The 23,650-nt window shown below is 34.2% G+C and overlaps 4 protein-coding genes across 5 annotated transcripts in view; 1 reads left to right on the forward strand and 3 right to left on the reverse strand.

The window, feature by feature from the left end:
* Window positions 1-201: 201 nt before the first annotated feature.
* Window positions 202-1,341, reverse strand: LOC108766430 (transposable element Tc1 transposase). The gene is made up of 3 exons (XM_018515727.1): window positions 865-1,341; window positions 655-748; window positions 202-524 (listed from the first exon to the last, which is right to left on the reverse strand). The coding sequence occupies exons 1-3, from the start codon at window positions 1,339-1,341 to the stop codon at window positions 202-204; spliced, it is 894 nt and encodes a 297-aa protein (XP_018371229.1).
* Window positions 1,342-6,939: 5,598 nt separating this feature from the next.
* Window positions 6,940-13,876, forward strand: Idgf4 (Imaginal disc growth factor 4). 2 transcript variants are annotated; one of them, XM_018515881.1, is made up of 7 exons: window positions 6,940-7,029; window positions 7,482-7,611; window positions 8,556-8,806; window positions 9,010-9,313; window positions 12,412-12,574; window positions 12,669-12,707; window positions 13,149-13,876. In XM_018515881.1, the coding sequence occupies exons 1-7, from the start codon at window positions 7,009-7,011 to the stop codon at window positions 13,609-13,611; spliced, it is 1,371 nt and encodes a 456-aa protein (XP_018371383.1). In that variant the 5' UTR covers window positions 6,940-7,008; the 3' UTR covers window positions 13,612-13,876. The 2 variants fall into 2 exon arrangements, with proteins under 2 accessions (XP_018371383.1, XP_018371374.1); XM_018515872.1 differs by lacking the exon at window positions 12,669-12,707 and having other exon boundaries at window positions 6,952-7,029.
* A 4,216-nt stretch (window positions 13,877-18,092) lies between these two features.
* LOC108766456 (uncharacterized) lies at window positions 18,093-19,560 on the reverse strand. The gene has a single exon (XM_018515761.1). It carries the CDS (start codon window positions 19,534-19,536, stop codon window positions 18,754-18,756), a length of 783 nt encoding a protein of 260 aa, XP_018371263.1. The 5' UTR covers window positions 19,537-19,560; the 3' UTR covers window positions 18,093-18,753.
* A 39-nt stretch (window positions 19,561-19,599) lies between these two features.
* The window catches only part of Stacl (SH3 and cysteine-rich domain-containing protein), a 55,669-nt gene continuing 51,618 nt past the window's right edge, over window positions 19,600-23,650 (reverse strand). The window contains exons 12-13 of the mRNA XM_018515748.1: window positions 20,213-20,393; window positions 19,600-19,758 (exon numbers count right to left, since the gene is read on the reverse strand). Of these exons, the coding sequence (XP_018371250.1) occupies window positions 19,612-19,758; window positions 20,213-20,393 (328 nt within the window). The 3' untranslated portion in view covers window positions 19,600-19,611. The remainder of the gene's footprint in view (window positions 19,759-20,212; window positions 20,394-23,650) is intronic.

A 23,650-nucleotide genomic window follows, 5' to 3' on the forward strand; every position in this document is an offset into this window, starting at 1 on the left:
GTTTTTCTGATTGCGCGGTCTCGGAAAATTTTTCACGGCCTCGAGTTTTTTTGGATCAGGCTTGACGCCATCTTCGCCAATTACAGCCATTGACAAAATTATTAGGCACCTTATTTATTTAACAATTTCTTCAATTTATAAGGAAATAAATAACACTATCTTTATAAATGTTATCATTTATTTCTTAAATAATCATATAAACTAATATTTGCTTGGTCCGCCATTATTTTTTATGACTTCTGCTATTCTTTTAGGTAAGCTATGTACTAATCTTTCGCATATAGTAGGTGATATTTTCTCCCATTCTTCGAAAATCGCTTTCTTGAGCTCAGTAATTGAAGTGCACTTGCGAGCGCGGACATGTTTCTTCAAATGAGCCCATAGATGCTCAATTGGATTGAGATCTGGACTCTGTGGTGGCCATTCAAACAGCTTAATCTTATTTCGCTTAAACCACGCAATGCTCTTACGTGCAGTATGACAGGGAGCATCATCTTGTTGGAATATCACTTGCTCTGTCTCCTCTTTAAATATTTTTGCCATAGAAGGTCTGTCCTAACATGGCTGTATAAATTTCTGAGTTCATTCGACCCGAACAAATAAATGGAATTCCCACGCCGGCTGACGCCATACAGCTCCAAATCATAATACTACCTCCACCATGTTTTACGGTAGGAACGATACACTTCGGATTATATGCTTCTCCAATTCTGCGATGCACATATACGGCTCCAGGAGTGCCAAACAACTGCAAACAACAAGAAAAAATTCATACATGCAGTGAACGTATTTTTATGTTGTATTTTCGTACTTGCGATTAAAAATATTACATTTAATTACTCATTATAAAGTTGTTAAACTTACCTGAATGTTGCTTTCATCCGACCATAATATTTTATCCCAGTCTGATGCTGTCCAACTTTTGTATTTTTTTGCCCATGCTAATCGTTTCTTTCTGTTTGTCTCTGAGAGCCATGGTTTCTGTCTGGCCTTTCTTGCTTTAATCCCAAATTCATTGAGGCGTCTACTAACAGTTTTGGCGGAAATACTAATTTCATGATCACTTCTTAACGCAGCAGTTAATTCTTTTGCCGTTTGCCGACGATCTTTTAGAGCATTTTGCTTTAAATATCGATCTTCTCTGGCAGTAGTCTTTCGTTTTCTTCCTCTTCCAGATCTGGATTTAAACTGTTTAGTATCATTATATCTTTTTATTGTAGTTTGAACTGCGCAACGGGAGCATTTTATTTTTTTTGCTATTTGCACTTGAGATAATCCTACGGAATGCAACACAATAATCTGAGCCCGTTTTCCTTCACTCAACTCGCGTGTTTTAGACATATTTTGAAATCTCGGATAATATGTTAACAATAATAAGATAAAGAATTGCCCAGCAATTGCTCGAAACAAGACTGATAACGTCCGTATTATTCGAAGTCGAAATGCATACTAAACAGTTTTGTACATATTATCATTTCTCTAAGAAACTTATATGCCTCAGTTGCTTGACCTTCTCACAAAGTCAGTAGCATGAAAACAACACGCAAATAGAGAGCTTATGCACATTCAGTTGTGAAAAATTTAGAAAAAGCAAGGGTGCCTAATAATTTTGTCAATGGCTGTATACGTAATAATGTTCACACATCAAGCGGCCTGTTTTATATTTTTATACACTTTTAATTTAAAAGTAACTTATTAAAGTATTAAAATAACTATACAGTGAAATGTCGACACATAATACTGTGCTAATGAAACTATAGATAAATAAGTCGGTAAATGACAGCAATAAACGAGTGCCATCTACCGTCGAAAATGTAAAAAGGAGATGACTTTTTGAGGCGACGTATCTTACAAATAAAATTTTGACATTTCGGATTTCGTATCACGATATCTCCGTTCGTGGGACATGTAGAGGTAAAATAAACGTTTATTATATAATTCGGACCCAAACTGTCGATGGAGCTCATATTCAGAACTCGATCGGTCTAGCCTTTATTAAAAAAACCGAGAATTTCGGATGCTCGGATGCCCGCAACTCGCTGACTCGCGTAAACACATGCGTGTCTCGCGCTGCGCGCCCACTTGGCGCGAGACACTACCGTGTCTCTTGATATAATAGATTATCGATAACTGATTAAGATTGAATGATTAATGGTTTAAAGTTTAAACATAGTTACGTATATTTCCGATGTTGGGAGATGCGCGTTTACTTTTTCACGATTCAAGTCGAAGATAGAAAGGAGAAGATATTTACTTCTTGATCGAATAAACATTATTGCATCATCTGTTGACGATGCATTTGTCATTTATTGAGGATTGCATTCTGAAGGAGCTTTTTTCAAAAATATAATTTTGCCAAAAATGCGTGCTTTGCAAAAAATAAATCCAAATGATATATCTTAATTTTGGAAATTAATAAATATCTACAAATATATGTAAAAATATAAAATATAAATGCACAGAATGTACTTCTTTGCATATTATAAAAATAATTTGAAGTCAACTTTTTTAATCATTTTTGAAGTTAAAAAAAATGAAGAAAAGAACTTTTTTCGTAAGACTTCAAATCGAGACTCAAATGGAAATAACATGATTTACATTCTTCAACTATTTTCAGGAGTTTACTTTAATACTTCAATTCTGATTCAATCGCAAAGATACACAATATTAAAAATTGAAGAAAGCTGCGATAAATGGTCTCGATAAATCTCTCTCAACACTTTCGCTCTAAGTTGGAAAAATTGACTTCAGGTTAATGAAAAAGTAATGTACAGAAGAATATATGTGCAAGGAATGTGAAATGTCGTATAAAAACATAATTTGGTTATTCGATATGATTTTTTAATTATTTATGGAACTATTTATATTATAACGTACATATATATTTACGGAAACGTAATTGTATCAGGTTGATGTTATTTTACTAGCTATTATATGACTCGTACAAGAATTACATAAGCAACACCAGCATCTTACAATATTATCGGTTCTTAGAATCGATATATATGTACACACACAAACACACACACACGCGCGCGCGCGCGTAACATACAGAGTGTTTGATAAGTAATGATAAATCTTTCGTACGAGAGCAGAATGAACTAAACTGAGAAGAAAAGTCCTCTACCATTTTGCAATTTTCGCAATAATTAATAAGATATTAATTGCTAAAAATTGCTGAAAATTGGTCTCCAATTTTTTACTTAAATACTATCAACTTTACAAAAAAATTGTAAGAGACAAAAATTGTAAGAGACCAATTTTCGACAATTTTTAATAATTAATATTTTGTTTACTATTGCGAAAATTGTAAATAGTAGAAGACTTTGTTAATTTAGTCCATTCTGCTCCTGTGCGAAAGATTTATCGTTACTTATCAAACACCCTGTATATTGGTTCTGAGAACCGATAATAAAATGTTTTATTTTATTTAATATATACATATATATATCTCAACGTATAAAACATTTTATTTTTGTCCGCTTTGTGGAAAACGATACAATTGGAGTAACCCCTGTGAAAATGTAACCGAATTTATCACAGGTATGCCGCTTTCATGAAAATTCGAATTCGCGGATATTCCTAATATTATTACTGTTATATTTTTAGTCTTTTAGTAAATAAATTATTTTTTATAGAAATTCTACTCATTATAAACAAACGACGATTTTGATCCATTTATAACTTTAATTTTAATTTTATATATATTCCAATTAAAATATATTTTTAATGAGTATATGCCATAATTTCTTATCTAAATTTTCGTATTTAAATTTCTTTAAGTTTTTAAAAAAATCGAATTTATTCTATATTTATTTAATAATTTATTTTCTAAAACAGTTTGTAACACTTTTTCTCTTATTTGGTGTAATTGTAGGACAATTTCACGATTTATAAATGAATGCAAACAAAACATATTGTATTCTTTCTATCTAGCTTATTATACAATATTAAAAATAATGCAAAAATATTCTTTCGTCGCTCTTTACGTTGCGCTTTTTATACCCGTATTTCCGTAACATCTAGAAAAATTGTTTATGTGTAAAAGTACTGTGAACACATAGCTTTCACATTTCTCACCCAGAATATAAAAGAAACAGTTTACTTATTTAATAACCTTTTGCCCGAGTTATCGTCGCGGACCTTATTCTCGGTGAACCATGCTTCAGACAGGCTCTTGCAGCGGAATCAAGAACGCAAACATACTCTAGATTCGTGCGTGCACGAATCGTCGTTTTAATCTTTTTTAATTCGATAATTTCCCTTGGCTATCAAATGTTCTACAGTAATTCGCTCGCCTACAGCCGCGTTACCCAACGAATCCAATGAATAGCTAAAGGAAGTTTGCACGAACGTTTCAATTATTTCGTCATTAATTTGATTGAAAAATTATCTTATATATTTTGACGGTGGTGATAATATACTTTCCAGACAAATATCTAGTTTCTAATAATTACTAATTTACGAAAAAAAGTAAAAAATTATGTAATAAATTTTATCGAATAATGATAAAATAAATTTTATAAATTTTATTATTTTAAATATATTAATTATTAAATTAAAAAATGAAAGCATTTCTTTTTCCACCTGGGTTATTATTATTATAAGGAAGAAAAATATTTTTAATATTAAACTGTATAAAAGAATCATTTGATATTTTGTCAAATTATAATACATTTACGCATCATTATTTGAGAGAACTGAATAAAAAATTAAAATGTAATAAATAAATAGAATATATCGAAGACTTTCGCTAGAGGAGGTTTATTTTGACAAGATTTGCCACAAGCACCATTGCTATATGTTTTCAAGACATCGCAGATATGTAGTCACGTTGCTTAGACAAGATGCTCACGTCAGCGTGTCTACGAATATACCAAGTGGTCGTCTCCAATTATCCTCTTATAAGTCTTCTTATAGATTAAAAGTGCTCACGTACTAGCGACCTCCGCGCAAGGTTGCATGACCGCACTGTGAGTCACTTTCTTGTATAAAAAATCGGCGAAAGAAATTGACGAGAATTTATTTGGCGAAATGACGAATCCCTAATATTCAAAATTCACAGGTTCACCAAAAATAGATATAAAACATGAATTAAAACAAATAGATCAAAGATATACGTATCAAGAAATGCAACATGTAATTGGTATAATTATTAATATTGCGTTAAATATAAATATAAAATGTAATGAATAGGGAATATAATTGTATTATACATATATACATATATATATATAATTACTATATTATAATATTAAAACGTTTTTTTTTATTTAAAGATAACATGGAAAGAATGATTTTGTAAAAGTATATTTAAAACTTTAGCTGGATAAATCTGAAAATAATTTAGTTGGTCCATCAAAATAATTATATAGAATGCTCAAATTGGTTACTAGAACACAAAAAAACTTTGCATCATGTTTGAGTATCCTACATAATTATTTTGATGGCCCATTAAAATTATTTTCAGATCTGTATTTATAATCAAAGTTTTAAATATTTTTACGAAACTATTCTTTTTATTCTTTGTAGGAATTTACGTAATTTCGTTGAATAATTCGTTGATATTTTACGTGATTCACCGACTTTCCGCAAGAATAATTATGTTTTGCAGAATATATTTCAAATCTATAATTTTAGCTGATCGCGCGAAGGTGTAAACTGAGTTGCACACAACATCGCATCAATATCATTTGCAAATCAGAGAACACTCTTGGATGTGCGAGTTTTATGCACGAGTTATCTCGGAATAAAACTGAGAAACCACCGTAAATCATTTATGTATGCTTCAGCGATCGATCTTTCAAAGCCTACAGGGATGAAACTTCGCCCTCAAAATATAGTATTTCTTGGAGGTTTATCCTAGGTATACAGAATGCAGAAATTTGCCGCGTTGCTCTCTTTTTATCAAATTTATCGCAAGTGAATTTAATAAAAATTTTAATGCGTTTATTTATAAGTTGCATTTTATAAATGTATGTTTTTTACAAAGAGATTTAAGAGAAGAAAAATGGAGGAAATATCACGTTCATAAAACAGCTACGTTGATAAATCCTGAACTAATTTCCTGGTTATCGTTTGATTCATGAGAAACACGCGATAATTACTAATAATACAGTTGATAGCTTCCTTCGTTTGCTCGTCGACTTGTCTCTCTTAGCGACATTTTTCGCAACCTTAGACCTTGGAGGCTTATATGCGTGAGTTTGGATCATTTATCCGGTAAATTTTTGCAACGTATACTTCATCTCGTCGAAAATTTACAGCATACACACACACACACACGCATATATATATATATATTTTTTTTATATACAAGGTGATCCACGCAAAAGTCAGGCTTTCGAAAATATCTGTAATTTATGAGAGTTTGGGAAATTCTTATCTGATAACTAAAAGAAATATTAATATTTTTTTCATTTTTCCTTTTTTCGTTATTGATTATTAATCGCTAGAATTATCTTTGACGAGAAACTCTAAATTGTTTCAGAGGAAACTCAGAGGTTTATTAATTACGCAAAAAAATATTTTGCTGCTTCGGCTAAAATTATAACTATTTTTGTATCTGACAGAAAATTATATATCATACACGTAGAATTTGTAATACAAATTTAAATTCTATCTCTGTCATCTATATGATTAGATACAATACATATCTAATATCGCAGTACTTGCTAGAAATTTATCTATTTTAGCTATTTTTTGTACTTAGATCATTTTCGCTATAACTGCAAGATTACTTTTTTGAGTGATTGTATTGAAATTCTAAAAATAATTTTAAAACCAAAATAAGGATGTGGATGTCGCTATTTCTAACGATTCTCCATTTAAACAGTCTGTAACAATTGCACGTGGCCACCTTGTAGATACATATATGTATTGGTACATGGATGAAACTTGCTTACGAATGATCACGGGACTGACGTAATATCTCCTAGGCCCCACTACGCGGACCGAAGATCGGATCGAGGTTTGAAAGTCCCTGACAAAGAGCAAGCGAGCGCCAGTATGCTCCTTTCGTTACTGAAGGTAAGATACGTATAGAAAGTATTGGAAATAATCAATCATCAATATAAAGGACATTAAAAATTTATTTAATATTAAATAAAAGCGTAGAATGTTACGAAATAATTATTACATTGAAAATTAGAAAGAGTAATAAAATATCGCTTGAAGAAATAAAATTCTTAAAGCAATGAAGAATTAAATGTACAAAACAGAAAAAAAAAATTTTTCGATTAATGTTAATTGTGTATTGATTCTCAAAGATCATTTGATTTTCTATACATATATTTTTTCTTTATTAAACTGAATCGTGATAATATAATATTTTGGATAAAGTATTTTCGTTTATTTTCAGAAAAATTACACGGGTAAAGTATTATCGCATTAATCTATTAATAATTGGGCTAATTCAAAGTGACATACATTTAATATTTGTTCGATAGATTGGATTAATTACGGACTTGTTATAATTTCAGACAGCGAAGATGAAGACGTTACTCTCAGCCGTTTTCGTGGTACTGTGCATCAAGGCAGTGTTCAGTGCAGATTCTAATGAGCACAACAAAGTAGTCTGCTTTTGGAATAGTACCGCTTACGAGAGGCAAGGTAAGGTCATTTGTGCTAGTTATATTCATTACTCATACTCCCGAGACGCATAAAGCCTGTGTTGAAATATTCATAATCTTGTAGATTACCTAAAGAAAACAATTTTCTCGAGAATTGCTTCTTGATAATTAGAAGCTATCAAGCATGTATAATATTTTTAAGGAAAAATTTTGAAATAAGAAATAAGAATTTAAGAAATAAAATATTTGATGTAACGTTCGCTAATTTTATTATGCAACAATAATAAAAATTAAAACATACGTTATATTTTTTTATAGTTATAAGATAATATAATTAAAAATAACTTTTTATTATCAAGTAAAAAAAGTAAGTCGTTTATGGAAAAATAATTGTTTGTTTATCTTTTTTTGGATTTTAAATAGCAATAGCAAACGTTAAATATAAATTTTGTACATTCAAGTTTAATTAATATTGTACTTAATATAAAATATATTGTCACTAAATTATATTATTTTATATCTAATATTTAAAAATTAAAATAATTATGAAACAAATATATTCACATTTTTTCAATGAATTTATTATATAATATTTTCTATTTTAAAATATTTGTAGCTAATAGTAATATAAGTTCTACATCGGAACTTCTCTGGCTTGTATTTATTAGAGAGTTTATATCGGTACTTTGTGTTTGTGCTGAACTAGACGTTAAAGTCAAACACACCGCAAAGAGCATTGTAAATCTAACATATACACACATTCCACATGTCAATTCATAACTAGAAGCTAATATCACAAATTATAAGTGTGAGAATTAGATTTTTTATGTTTTTAGCCTTCAATCTTTTCAATTGTTAAAATAATTATTTATTTACAAGATATACGCTTCATATGCATTCATACAAAAGTTTTTCAGTTAAAATGATTATTTCTCGTTATCAAGAAATACGTTTTATGTTCACAAAGCTTTTTTGTTTTTAAAGGTCCAGCAAAGTTCCAACTTGAAGACGTCAAATCTTCCTTATCTCTTTGTACTCACCTTGTCTACGGATATGCTCATATCAATTCCGACTTCGAGATTGTTCCCGGTTCGCCGAGTTTAGATACTGGATCGGGTTATTCTTATTACAGACTCGCCACGCAGTTGAAGCGATCGTATCCCGATCTGAAGGTTTATCTGAGCGTTGGGGGAAATTCAGATCCTTACGACGAAGAACACAAATACCTCGTGTTGGTGAGTGCGATATCGATGTTATAATTTTATATTGTTTCGAGTGACAATTTTTAATATTCAATGAAAGATCATTAAAGTAAAACTCTTTATATCTAATTTAAAGTAATCGAAGGATAGTTTAGGAATGAAATTAGATCGCAATAATTAGCAAAAAAAGCAATAAAATAAAGAATTAAACAAAATGAAATTTTTGAAATCGATAGACCGAGACTTCGGAAGGCAGAACAAAGTTTATCAACTCTGTAAATCGACTGCTAAACGACTATGACTTCGACGGAATTGATTTGGCATGGCAGTTCCCACCAGTCAAACCCAAGAAACAGCGCAGCACTTTCGGGTCCTTCTGGCACGGTCTCAAGAAAAAACTCGGCTACGGCAAATTCCACGACGAGAAGGAGCAGGAGCATCGCGATGGTTTCACAATCTTGGTCCGTGACCTCAAGGCGCAACTCAGACCGAGATTCAAAGCTCTGACTCTCACGGTGTTGCCTCACGTTAACTCTACCGGTTAGTATTCCATATGGGCAATAATTCATTAATAATAAAATTCATAATATAATATTATATATTAATAACATAACATTAGAGGAAAGTCGCCAATACTGACATAGGTCTCTTAAAGTGACACCCCCTTATTTTTCGGAAATTAACTATTGCACTTTATTAATACCAGGTATGTAAATATGAAACCGGAATTATCAATAGATGGCCATAGTTGCCGTCAGACCGCGTCATTAACGCCATTTTCTTGTTCTGACATCTGACAAAGATTTTCAACTCACAACAATACAAGTTTCATACAACAGTATAGTTTGTAATAGCGTTGAACATGTCGAATTTTGTGCCTGGAAACTACGATTTGCGGACAGCATTGATTTTCTGTTACCATTTGAAGAAAACTGCTGCAGAATCGCATCGAATGCTTGTCGAAGCTTACGGTGAGCATGCTCTTGGTAAATCACAGTGCTTTGAGTGGTTTAAAAAATTCAAAAGTGGCGATTTTGACGTGAGAAACGAAGAACGTGGAAAACCACCGAAAAAGTTTTTTGAAGACAACGAATTGCAAGCATTGTTGGATGAGGATGACGCTCAAACTCAACAACAACTCGCGGATCAATTGAATGTGACACGAGAAGCCGTCTCCATACGTTTGAAATCCATGGGAAAGATTCAGAAGATGAGAAAATGGGTTCCACATGAACTGAATGAAAGACAGCAGGAAAACCGAAAAACCACTTGCGAAATGCTGCTCGCAAGGTACAAAAGAAAGTCATTTCTCCATCGAATTGTGACTGGAATTGTGCGAGCCATCGACATCGACTGCAAGGCCAAATCGCTATGGACGGAAGACAATGCTCTGTGTTTGGTGGGGTCAGAAAGGTGTGAGCTACTAAAACCTGGCGAAACCATTAATACTGAACGCTACCGACAACAAATGATCAATTTGAATCGAGCTTTGCGTGAAAAACGACCGAAATATCAAAAAAGGCAACACAAAGTGATTTTGCTTCATGATAATGCACCATCACACACAGCAAAACTGGTCAAGGAAACGATTGAGGCGTTTGGTTGGGAAATACTTTCGCATGCGGCTTACTCACCAGACTTGGCTCCGTCCGATTACTATTTATTTGCATCGATGGGACACGCACTTGCTCAGCAGCGCTTCACTTCTTACGAAGATGTACGAAAATGGCTAAATGACTGGTTTGGCTCAAAAGGGCAACAATTTTTTTGGCGTGGCATCCACAAATTCTCAGACAGGTGGGAAAAATGTATAGCTAGCGATGGGCAATACTTCGAATAAAATATTTTTTATCATTTTCATGCAATAAACGTGTATTTTCTATTAAAAAATTCCGGTTTCATATTTACATACCCGGTACTAATAAAATCATGATCTGTTTAGCTAATTAAAGAAGTACAAACTCATTCGTAGGTTTGTGGCTTGTTTCTATATCAAATCAGCTAAAAACGAATTCTACAAATGCGAAAATAAAATTCTTATACGATTTTCTTTTGCAGATTGTGAGGTTTAAATAATAGTGACTATATTATTGATAATATTACGTCATTTTAAATACTTGTAGTTTTCGAAATAAGTTTTATTTATATTATTTTTTCTCTTAGTCTTTTCATAATACGGTTTTTAATTTAAAATTGGGGTGCAGCGTAAACCGACACACCTGTCCGTAAACCAGACCATGAGCTAACTTAATCTTTATAAAGTTGCTTTATAGTATCAAATAAGTCTATTGGAGCTGAAGGCAATCGTGCATATATGGAACAATTCTAAAAAAACTATCGCGTTACATATTTGCATCTTGCAGAACAGCATAAAGTATATATGTATATAATTCAATAAAAATGTTTTATAACGAAGTAAAATGATTCTGAAAAATCTTATATACATTCACTTATAGGTACTTTATACAGATAATTCCTGTAAAAGTAAAAGAATAGGAATACGTAGCATTATACTGCCTCCTGTATCAATTTTGGAGCCCATTTTGTCAGACGCTCATTTTTGCATAACTTATGAAAAACTTAATTATTGCAAAATTGCAAACAGTATTATAAAAATTGCTTATACTATCTGATATAAGACACTTTTTACTTTGTATTTATGTTTTTGAAGTTGTATTTTTACCTTTTGTTTAAGAAATATTGTTTAAAAACAAAGTGGTATGTCGGTATCACTGACCTTCCTCTATATATTAATAATTATTGTTTGTAATTCCGATTACTATATATGGTAAGCAGTCCCTTAGAGGACAGAAACCTAATACTAGTCTACTTATTACTGCTCGGAAAGAACGGTTTTGCTGAAATATCTAAAAATTTAGCTAAATACAAATCTGAAAATAATTTTGTTAAGATTACCAAAACATAATTTAGGATGCTTAAATTAGTTGCTAGCACCGAAAAAATTGTATTCTTAATTTAAGAATATCTCTCACTTACGTATAGTATGTTTTCCTCTAAAATAAGCACACAAATTCTTAATTCAAGATTCTTAATTTAAGAGGGAAATCATCTAAATTATCATATTCTCAATATAAGAATATACAAGATGTCCTATATTCAACGATGATCTCAAACATCTTTTGAACAATACATTTCAGAGAAAAATGTTTCAGACAAAATTTTGCATGATTTTAAGGGGGACATCATCGAAAACCACGTGAAGCGCGCGTGTAGCGTACGTGTAGCGACGATCGCTTTCGCAAATCAAGAATATATTATTAATATAAGAGGAAATATTCTTATATCTGTTAAGAAAAAATACGAAGTATATCTTTCAAGAATACAGTTTTTTCGGTGAGAATATCTGAAACTTTTTGCAGCATTGCAGATCATGTTTGAATTTGTTATAAAATTATTTTGATGGTTCAAAATCACTTTTTCAGTGTAAAAACAGTAATTATACTTATTTGGAGCAAAAAGCACTGAACAATAATACTTTTGATACTTAAAATAAGTAATTAATACTGTCTTTCAGTATTAAATTGGCCAGTACCTATATATTGAATTTCTGTAGAGGGTATCTATAACTGTAAGTAAATTATACGTTTTAAACATGATTACATGTTTTTCTTTGACAGTTTACTACGACGCCAGATTATTGGCGCCCAACATCGAAGCCGTACATCTTTTCGCTTTCGATCAAAAAACACCAGAACGCAATCCAAAAGAAGCTGATTTTACGGCACCAATCTATGCCAGTTACGGCCGTGTAGCGGAAGATAATATCGATGTTGCAACAAGGTAAGTCTCGCTCCTTTTCCACAATGCGTCTCCATTATTTTCCCATGTCGTCGCGCGAAATATAGTTTAACATAACGCAATCAATTTATGGCAGTTACGGAGACGAGGGAAACAATATTGACGCTGCAACAAGGTAAACATACCTTTCTTCCCGTAATGCACTTATTAATTTTAATATATGTATAAAATACAGCATATATACCCCGCCTAGTAAATTTACATGCAATTCCCATTGTTTATTTTCCTTAATTTTTCTACATTAAATTATCATATTTCATTCTATTTTCTCCTGTGCTGAATTCATAATTTGTAAATAAATTATATGATGCATAACTTTTTTTTCATCAAGTCAATTACTGTTTATAATATCTATCTATACATTAACATTCATAAATATTCATCGACAATCTTAACATCTCAGAAGCTAAAAGATTATGTCTACATTTATGTAAATGTTCCTTTTTACACTGAGCGCCTCCCTAACTTGTCCACTAAAAGCGGGGACATTTTGTACAACGCATCGTTTTTACAGCTCAATAAGAATAGCATCGAAATAACAAAAGCAATTCCCCAGGTACTGGTTGGAGCATGGGACTCCCGGTAGCAAGATCGTCGTCGGTATTCCTACGTACGCTCACACGTGGAAGTTGACAGAAGACAGCCAGATTTCCGGCGTGCCGCCCATCGTGTCCGACGGTCCAGGTGCCCCTGGGCCCAACACCAACGAACCAGGACTGCTGTCCTATGCCGAGATGTGCTCCAAGCTGACCGAGCACGCGGCGGGACGTTTGAGACGAGTCGGCGACCCATCCAAGAAGTACGGCAGCTACGCTTATCAGTCTTATAACGGTGAAACTGGAACTGAGGGACTCTGGGCAGGCTATGAGGATCCAGACACCGCTGGTAACAAAGCTGCATTCGTGAAGTCCAAGGGTCTCGGCGGTGTGGCGATCGTGGATCTGTCCCTGGACGATTTCCGGGGTATTTGCACCGGCGACAAGTATCCTATCATTAGGGGAGCTAAATATAAGCTGTAAAGAGCGAAGATTCGATCTGGAGTAATCGGAATTAAAATTCGAATCTATATCAATATTCGACTGAAGGAAGCTCGGAAAAAATATTTCTGATGCTGGCCACGATTTGCGTACGATGGTCGTATTTATATGTATTGTCCGACGAGCGCGAGCTATCAAGACTTTTAACGAGAGAATTTTTAACGGGAGAATTTTAATGAGGATCGTGATGCTGGCACTTCGAATGTATTGTACGTGAGGATAATAAAAAAATATCGCTGCTTTATTATTCAAATAGTTTGATCTTAATCCTACCTATTATTTTCGAAAGATAAGCTTATTCTGTAAAAAGAGTACACTAAAATCGTCTTATAAGAGTTCTGCTTGCACACAATTATCTAACATTGTCTTATATACAGAAAAAAATGTACTAAATTTTAACAAATATTGGATTAAACTTAACATTTACTTACGATAAATAAATGTTTACTAAATAAAAAGAAATGAGTTAAATCAAATTAATGGTTCTTGTATCAATAAATATGTTTACATTTAATAAATATTCAGCTAATATTAATCAAACAAATATTTATTAAAATATATTTAGTACATTTTTCTCTCGATGTAAGAATTCAGTTTCCACACAATTATTACTTGCACGTTAAAATTGTTGCCTGTAAAATAAAATTTAAAAATTTGTATATTATCATCTAATTTCGAGAATGGATAAAGTTATACAGTTTTAGGGAATAAACTACCGTCGGTTACTTTGTTTTATATTCGCTGATAAATAAGAAAGCGTTGATTCTGAAAAGGACAAAGGATAGAAAAATAGAAAAACTGGGAGTTGCACATAGATAGAGACATTCACATATATGATATATATATATATATTTTTTTATATAGATAATATATTTTTTCGTGCAGTCTATTTTTCCGGCCAAACGATATATTTGCACGGGTGTATAACAAAGATTCTCCTGTAAACGGACTATAGACTCGTTAACATATCCAACATCGAAGATTACGTCAAACCAGATACAGTTAATAATCCGCAGCCATTCTCACGCCGGTTCGAGTCAAACCTCCTCTCCTATCTCGACACAGTGAATTCAACATAAAATTATAAAAGATACGCACACATAGTGAATCGTTGGTAAATTTGATTATTCTAACGTGATGTATTCGACTCGCAATCTACTGATCGCGCATCTTGATCGTGCTGAACGCTGTATGGTGGATCGTATCCTGTATCGTAGGCCGGTATTTATAGTCGATTCCTATTTCAAGACTATCTTAAGTAATCTTATGTAATAAACTATTAGCGCATCTTAAGTAGTTTTAAGATACTAATACAGTTCTGTGATTGATTCGTAATATTTTAAGACTGTACTTGAGATGATCTTAAATATAAGAACCGACTATGAATACCGGCAATAAAAAAAACCTAGTATTTCTTTTTACAAAATACTGGGAGTGATAACTTTGTCAATAACTTTATGTCTCTCTACGCTATAATTGATAATGCGATAGAGTTACGTTAACGAAGAAAGGGCACTCGTGAGAATATATTATAAACGACAACATATAACGAAACGATACTTATCTAATCCCGCTTAATATTTCTAAGTCTACGATTATTTCACCTCGATTCGCAAGTCCACGCATGTTAAAACCGATGGAGTCCTTGTAAATGCTCCTTAAATGCCACTTAGACATCTCCACAAAAATTTAATACTAGAAATTTTATGAATTAATTACTTGATTATTAAAAACATTGTTGTTCTTAACAACAATGCTTTTAATAATAAAAATAAGTAATTTTCAGTATTGAACTGGCCAGTTGGCCTTTATAAGTTGGACTTTGTAAGAGGAATAGCGCAGGATCCGATGCAGAATCGTTTCTTCGTGGTCACTCACGAATAAAAAATGCAAATTAATTAAAACGCAGAAATGAATTAAAACGCAAGTATTGAAAGCAGTTTGCTACTTTGACGATTACAAAGAACCTTGCCTATTTTGGACTCCTCACATCTATAATAATGAATCATATACTAATGGATAAAGGAATGAATAGATTACATCAGGATATCCGTTGAAACAAATGACAGACTCAGCAAATCGCATAAGAAGATAACCAACAAATAAAAGTTGCTTTTTTAAAAAGTAACTAGGGTAAGACGATAAGACAATTTTGAATATAGTACAATTCAGAACGAAATAAAATTTAAATCCAACTTTCAAAGTTCAAGTTTGGTAACTTTGATCATTGTGTTACTGAAAGGGATATATTAAATGGGAAAAAAATCAAACTTGAACTTCACAAGAATTGGATTCAAATCTTATTTTATTCAGAACTGTATCATGTTCGAAATTGTACCACCTTATTCCATGTTTCATTTATATCAATTGATTCATTATTCATTATTCTATTCATAACAATATTACGGCACAGTTACTAAAAAATAAACGAACTTTATATTTTATAAGTTAAAATACACTGTTAAAAAAACAGAAATTTGCTTCCGTTATGTAATGGAAGCAAATTTCAAACAGGTACATTAAAAATATTTAATGTTGTCAATAAAAATGAAGTTACAAGTAACTTAAATCTAACGTTTATTTACATTAAATTTCATGCAAATCTACATAAAATTTAATGAAAAATGCACTAAACTTCGTAAAATTTTTATGAAAAGTACACTAAATTTCATGTACATGTACACAAATATTAAATTTAATTTAATGTTATAAAATTGAATTCAATTTATGTAACTTAAAAATACATTAAATTTCATGACATTTTTAACAGTGTATATGTGCAAATGTGTCCAATATTTCAATATATCTCGGAACGACATGAAAAGAACGTCTATGAAACATTTTGATCTTGTAATATAATATTTCATTTTAGCTGAGCTTCGTTATTAAGACAAAGGAATCCACATAAAAATGGGCAAGGTTTTTTTATAAGATGCGATCAAGATTAGTACCGTACTCACTTTCATCATGCTCGTACGATTTTAACGCGCAGTGAGCTCACGCGAACCGACTCTTCTCCCTGACGTTCGTGACGTTCGTTCCCGGATAGAAGAAGGGTTCGCTTTATCTATATTTATTTATATGCTTGTGGGTTGCCTACGACACGACGAGGGAAAGTGCGTATCTCGAATCATCGCGTCACGAATTACGTCAAATCACACATTTTGTTTGTTTTATGTACTTAATACTGCAACGTTCATTCAAATGCTTAGATTTTATAGGCTTTAATGCTGTCGCGACGCAATATGGCACTTGGATTACGCGTGTACATCCATTGTTTGTAGGTACTTGCTACTCTTCTTTGGACTATCGCTGTTAACGAGACAACTCGAAGAGTTAAGCGAACGTAGGAGGTATATCACAATATCTTTTATTTATTCTCAAATATAAACTGTTATTTGCCAGTTACTTCAGGTTCGTCGTTAATTTGATAACGCGATAATATGAATGAAAGTCAAAGGTGAAGCAAACGGCTCGTTATTAAGAATTAATTATAATTACAAATGCCAGCTTAAAAAACAAATTAAATTATTTTATATCTTAACTTTGTATTTTATATATTTTTAAAAAATTAAAATGTACGTAATTGGAAGCAACAGTATAAACTCCCCAATTTTATTTTCTAGAAACTACTGCTTTCTCTATATCGTAAATGACTAAATGCGATATACTTCCTTCATCCACTCGTTCCTCCAATCGCAAACAAGCGATTCGCAAAACCGCTGTGCGTGAATAATTTTCACGCCCAACACGATATACTGTCGGTGTTATTTCTTGATATAAAAAATTATTCGGAGTGGTGTTGTCGCGCGAAACTTGGGAGGAGCTCGCGATTAAGCGTCCGCGATGATCCCAGGCAGTTTAGTGGAATGAAATTGGTTTTACTTTCTCTCTTTTTTCTCGCTTCCTCGCTAATCCTTGGTTCGCTTTTGCGCGAATGCGGGTACGAACGATTAATTAGCTCCGATTATACGGAGATAAAGTGGATCTCGACTTTTAAACTAAGCGACGAAGCGATATTTTTCACCCTGCAACGCGGTAATAGTAAATAAATCGTTCATTACTAAGCTTTTTCTTTCGAGTCGCGACACTGACCACTTCGTCCTATAAAAGTAAAAATGCCCGATCAAAGCAATAAAGGGATATTGAATCTCGAGATGCCAGAGTAGATACGCGGCGGATCAGATACGCAGCTAAGAGGAAATAATCTCTATCTTCAAACTGAGAAAATAGCTAGGAAGAACGAAACGGAAACAGTTTCTGTCTCTAGAAGTGCTTTGCGCGTTATCGAAGCCGCGATGGTTATCGAAAAATGACGCTTCGGAAAAATCGTTGCGTAATGGTAACGATTTTCTTGTTATTAATACCCATACTTAACGGCACAATGAAAGAAATTAAGACTAAAGATTTAAAAATATGGGACGATTAAAATAAATTGCAAATTATCAGAAAAATTGTGTGTGTTAGAAAAATTATTAGAATTATTAAAAGAATTAGTTATTAGAAAAATAGGAAAACAAAAATGAATACTTGCAATTCCTTTCAACTAGCGATATCTAACACCGTTACTACAAGAATGACTTACGACTCAAAATATACAAATTAGTCACCTTTAGCAGAACATTTAATTCGCAACTGTTGGAAGGTTTCTTCACCGAGATAGGGCTATTTCTCTAAAAGTACAATCCAATCAGCACCACGAAAACTTTCAACAGTTACAAGTTAAACATCGTGCTGAAAGCGCTCATTAATGTAAACAGCACGAATAAAACTTTCAGACAATTTTCACATATAAGCAAAACTGAAATATATAAATAAAAGACGAAGATAAATGCACACGGGAGATTTTTCGTCGCGCCGCGACTTCCCGTTTGTCCTTCCTCACGTTCTACAACTGAAACAAAGAATTAAAATAAAATAAAATTTATCGAAAATTATTAAGTGTACCAAAACAGACTCGAAGCTTCGATCTTTGCGGCTCTACCCGGCCGCGAGTAACGCCCGAAAGCAGGATTCCAGATACGAGCGTATCAGAGTCCTACGGTGTTTCCTTAAGAAGTTTGTTACACGCTTTTTTTTTTGGTTTCTTTTCATTTTTCTCTTTCTCTCATTTTACGCTAATCTCTACATGACGGAACATCGTTTGACGTTGTACCTATTATCTTGGTCCACATTGTTAATGCTGAGTACCTTGAGGAGCTTCTCAGTATCCTTGAAGCCGTGCCTGCCGCGCTGCTGCTGTTTCATCAGCATCATCGTCGCCGTCGCCGTTTTTTTCTTCTTCTTCTTCTTCCGCTTGGTCTGCGGCAACGTCAGCTCTAGCATCTGCTCGAGCCGCAGGCGAATAGGCCAACCGGCGTTACCATCCTCGGTGTCGCGATGATAGGTGTAGCTCGACGTGTTAGGCTCCTGCTGATCCTGGCGCTCCCACCACCACGGGTTCTTGCACGTCTGCTGATCGCGTTGCGGTTCCTGATAACTGATGTCCTCCTCAGCCATCGGCCGTCTCGGCTGCACAAAGGAGTCGTGAACGCGAACCGGTCGTGCCAGGGAGGATCTCTTCTTGGCTGGTGTCAGGTGCGCGGACTGATGCCTCGCCAAGGATTTGCTCAGACTACCTCTCGTGCTCCGAACTCTCCTGAGTTCGTCGGGAGATATCGGTGCCGCCTCCTCGTCGAGATACAACTCCGCACTCGAGGTTGGTAGATGATAATTACCGCGAATCCGATGACTAACAGCGACGGCCTCACCGTCCTTCTTGCCGTTATTGTTGTTACCGTAATTATTGTTGTTGTTCCCACTGCCGCTGGGATTGCTGTTGTCTACGTGACGACATTGTTCGGCGCATTGCAGACAATCGTAATACTTCTCGGCAACGTGACGACGCATCGAGAAACGATCACGCATATCGGTGCAACGTCGACGTTCGTTGCTCACAATGACACTACCGCCGCGTACGACTTGGTGATGATAAGGCTGTCGTCACACCTCCTGCAGGTACTTGAGAGGGCAGAGAATTTCCTTGTAGAGAACGTCGCCCTCCTTGCCCGTATGATCGGCGGAACGCACGTCCGCTGCGCATCTTACCATCGCCACCCCGTCCATCTCTTCGCCCACTTGGATCACGATCTATATATATATATATATATATATATATATACACACATTGTGTAACGAAACGAAAAGATTCAACTTTTGCGTTCGCTCTCTCAAAGTAGGGTAGGGGGCGGGGCTATTCCGTCAATTTCAAACTTAAACTAATACGGCGGCAAACAGTACCTCTTTGCAGTGTCGTGTTTACAATTACTTTATACAATCGTGATTGCTTTTTGAGAGTACAAGCACGACTTTAAATGTTCAATATGTACTGTTCAGAAACATAAACATTATCGTAAGAAATGAACAAAAAGGCTTTGCTCTCTACCCTATAAAAATTCTTTTAAATGTATAAATTTAATAAACATTGATACGAGTAAACTAAGGCAATGCGAGCTGAAAATCTGATATGTCGGTGATCTTTCTTTTCAAATACTTCACGGATCGTTTCAAACAATTTTTAACACCATGCAACGCACATAAATACCTGATCTCGTAGCAAAGTTTGATCAGCCAGCTGCAAGTTGCGTGTGACCTGAAGAGTCCTTTGACCAGATTCCACCCGCATAACGTACGCACTTGGAAAATAACCAATGCGGCCACCAAGACATTTGCCTTTCCACCAGTCTTTCTCAGATTTGTCGATCACCGTGATTTTGTAACCGGCCCTGTAATTACGAGGCGCGCGTACATAAACCAACAATCCGTAATCAAACGCACGAATGATATCGAACATTAATTGGAGCGTATATTAAATTAGTTATAATTTGCAATATACGAGCACGAGAAAAGAGAACAATCTAAACGAAATAGTCATTCTTGCGTAATAAATCATGATATATATTTATTACAAAAGCAAAATGTAACGCAGACCGTATTTTCCTCGTATTTTAATCTTTAATGTCAGAAAAGGATGTTACAAATTAAAAGGCCTGTTTTTATTATGCTCGGGAAAAGAAAAACCGATATCATTACTCTTATAGTTCTTGAAGTGAAAAATATGATGGTGCTAGTTAAAATTATGTCATATGATGGGAGTAAATAAAAAATTCAATTTAAATCGAGAAAAAAAAGCTTGGCGTTGCAGTCATTCATAAGACAGATTACCACGCTTCATGTCCTAGGGAGAAATAAAAAACCGGATCGATGTCAATTAGACGTTGACAGACATCTAAGTGACATCTAAGTGACACCTAATTGATGTCTAATCGACGTCAATCTGATTTTTATTTTTCCATGGGGTATCGTCGGTATTGCACAGTGTATTACCATCATGTTTTGACATTAAAAATAGAATAAATATAGAATATCTTATAAAAATGCTATATTTAACAGCAAAAATATTTGCAACTAAGGTAACAGCCGTACTCTTCTAAGAGTATACATAATCTTTTTGAGATCGTAAAACTTCTGGTCATTTAATTAAAATTTAATATCTATATATATTAATATCATTATATATTATAATAATAAGAATTAAAAAATTATGTTCTAGAAATTTTATTTTATTAAATACCTACATTTAAAATGCATAAGAAAAATTATACTCTCTCCTTCGACCCCCGGATCATCTTTTATATTAAAAAGTAAGTTTAAATGCATAATTCAAAAATTAACTTTAAGTGCTTATAAAAAACTATTATACCCTCGACATTTTTTAATTAGATTTTCGTCTCAAAATGATCTTGGAAATTTGTCCTTAAGCGTTATTACGGTCTTTACCAAACACCCTGTATATCTGTTTCAATTGCCTAGTTTACATCGTGCACTTGATACACGTACTAACTAGTAACTTTCTATTAAATTATTGTAATTTCAGCGATGTATTCAAAGAATGATATACTAAATTAGTACAATATGCATCAAAATAATTAATTAAATACACATATCGTATGTATGTTTACACGTATCGCCGAAATTAAGATCATTCAATAGAAAGTTGCTAATAGTACCCGTATCAAGTGCACGATGTAAACCAAGCCAATATCAATGAGTCGCCTACGTTAACCCATTTAATATGCGAGATTATGTGACGAGCCGTTTATATAAATAAAAGTAATTACATACTCGATTTTATTTAATGTTATTATGACGTCGATATTATTATTCCTTGCCACTTAGTTCAGTTGCTATTGCACAAATACAAAATTGAAACTTCGCGCCCCAAACTGCGCGGGAAGATAGCGTCGCTATAATGAAGTTAGCTATGTATGCAAGTCACGTTTCCTATTTCAAGCTGACTCGCTTCGCACCAGCGCGTGTATAATATTCGGGACAATTGAAACACAACTGCTTCATTACGGAAACCGCAAAATGTAAACAATCGCTGTACCGTTATCGTTGTTACCGGTGAAAATATCGCTTTCCTGAAAAATCTTGAGAAATATTGGGTGCGTTCAAGTCGGACAAAGCAGCTAGCCTACTCGCCAATTGAATGTGATTGGTTGGATCTATATAAGTAACAACCAATCATGTTTATTTGTTTGGCGAGTAGGCTAGCCGCTTGTCGACTTGAATGTGCTTATTTACTACGTTTACACGCTTTACGCCGAAGTTGTAACATCGATGTTATGAAACTTGCCAATCATAGCTATCCTTTGAAGAATGGAATGACTGTGATTGGCCAGTTTCATAACATCGATGTTATAACTTCGGCGTAAAGCGTGCCGTGTAAACGTAGTAATTCACTGGCCCGCGCGTCGTTCTGTTTGCCAACTCGGGGCCGGCGGGGGAGAACGGGTGCTCACTCAGTGCACATTAAGGCCGATATTTCATTTGTGCATTTTTGTCGTATGACAAATGTGTGCAAGACAGAGAGGTCCTCGGATCTCTCTATCTTATAGCCAATCAACACGCAGGAAAAGCTTGTCGTACGACAAAAACGCACAAATGAAATATCGGCCTAAAGCTATTGTACACTAACCTAATCTGAATGTAAAAGTGAGATATCTCAGTTAATAAAATACCCAATAGGCGCATCCAGAAGCACGATCGCTCACTGAGCGCTTAGTGATCTATTGCACCTGTTTGATTTAATATATTTTTAATCTAATGGGATATGCCAATCAGATGCAAGAGCTCACGAAGCGTAGATGCATTCATTGGGCGCGTTCAAGTTGACAAAGCGGCTAGCCTGCTCGCCGAGCAAATGAACATAATTGGTTGTTACTTATAGATCCAACCAATCAATTCCAACTATTCAATCGCTCAGTAAGCATGCTTAGCCGCTTTGCCGTCTTGAACTCGCCCATTGACAGTATGGAGTTACGTTGCCCGCTGTCAATCGTCCAGATACTCCGGATTCAATCAGCGTTTCTTCACGTTTTCTTGCAATTTATTTGCACGAGAACAGGTCTTGCGAGTGTCGGCCTTGTCGGATTGAGTGACGGATGATGATTTCGAACTGTGAGTTGTGCGTGATGTTGAACGTACACGATCGTGTCTGATGCCGGTCGTCCATCTATCCGTCCGTTTTCAATCTGTTCGAATTTGTAAGTGTATCTAAAGCCTTGAGGAAAAGGAAATATGAAGAAGAAAAGCAAAATCGACCGACAGAGGTAATTCCGATAGAATAATGGTCGGCGAATAGCGTGCCCGTTGATATTTTCTTGACGTTTGAATTTTTCGTTGGCAGTGATGTACTTTGGACTCACAAATGTATATACATAAGTTGATTTACGAGAGTCTTGTAGTAGTGAGTATCTAATTGGAGGCGAGATCTATTCCGTTTAATGAAAAATACACTGTTGAATACTGCAGTTTGCTACATTTAGCGGGACAGATTCGTCAAGTGAACTCCGCGCGACTATTGAAATTGTCGAATAAAGTTATATCGTGTCATATATACCTACATGCAGTGGCGTAGTGAGAAAAATATTTCGGAAGGGGCTATAGAAATCAGTTTTTTTAAATGTTCTTTTTTATA

Source organism: Trachymyrmex cornetzi, unplaced genomic scaffold, assembly GCF_001594075.2.
Source record: "Trachymyrmex cornetzi isolate Tcor2-1 unplaced genomic scaffold, Tcor1.1 scaffold1187, whole genome shotgun sequence".
Lineage (NCBI taxonomy): Eukaryota > Metazoa > Arthropoda > Insecta > Hymenoptera > Formicidae > Trachymyrmex > Trachymyrmex cornetzi.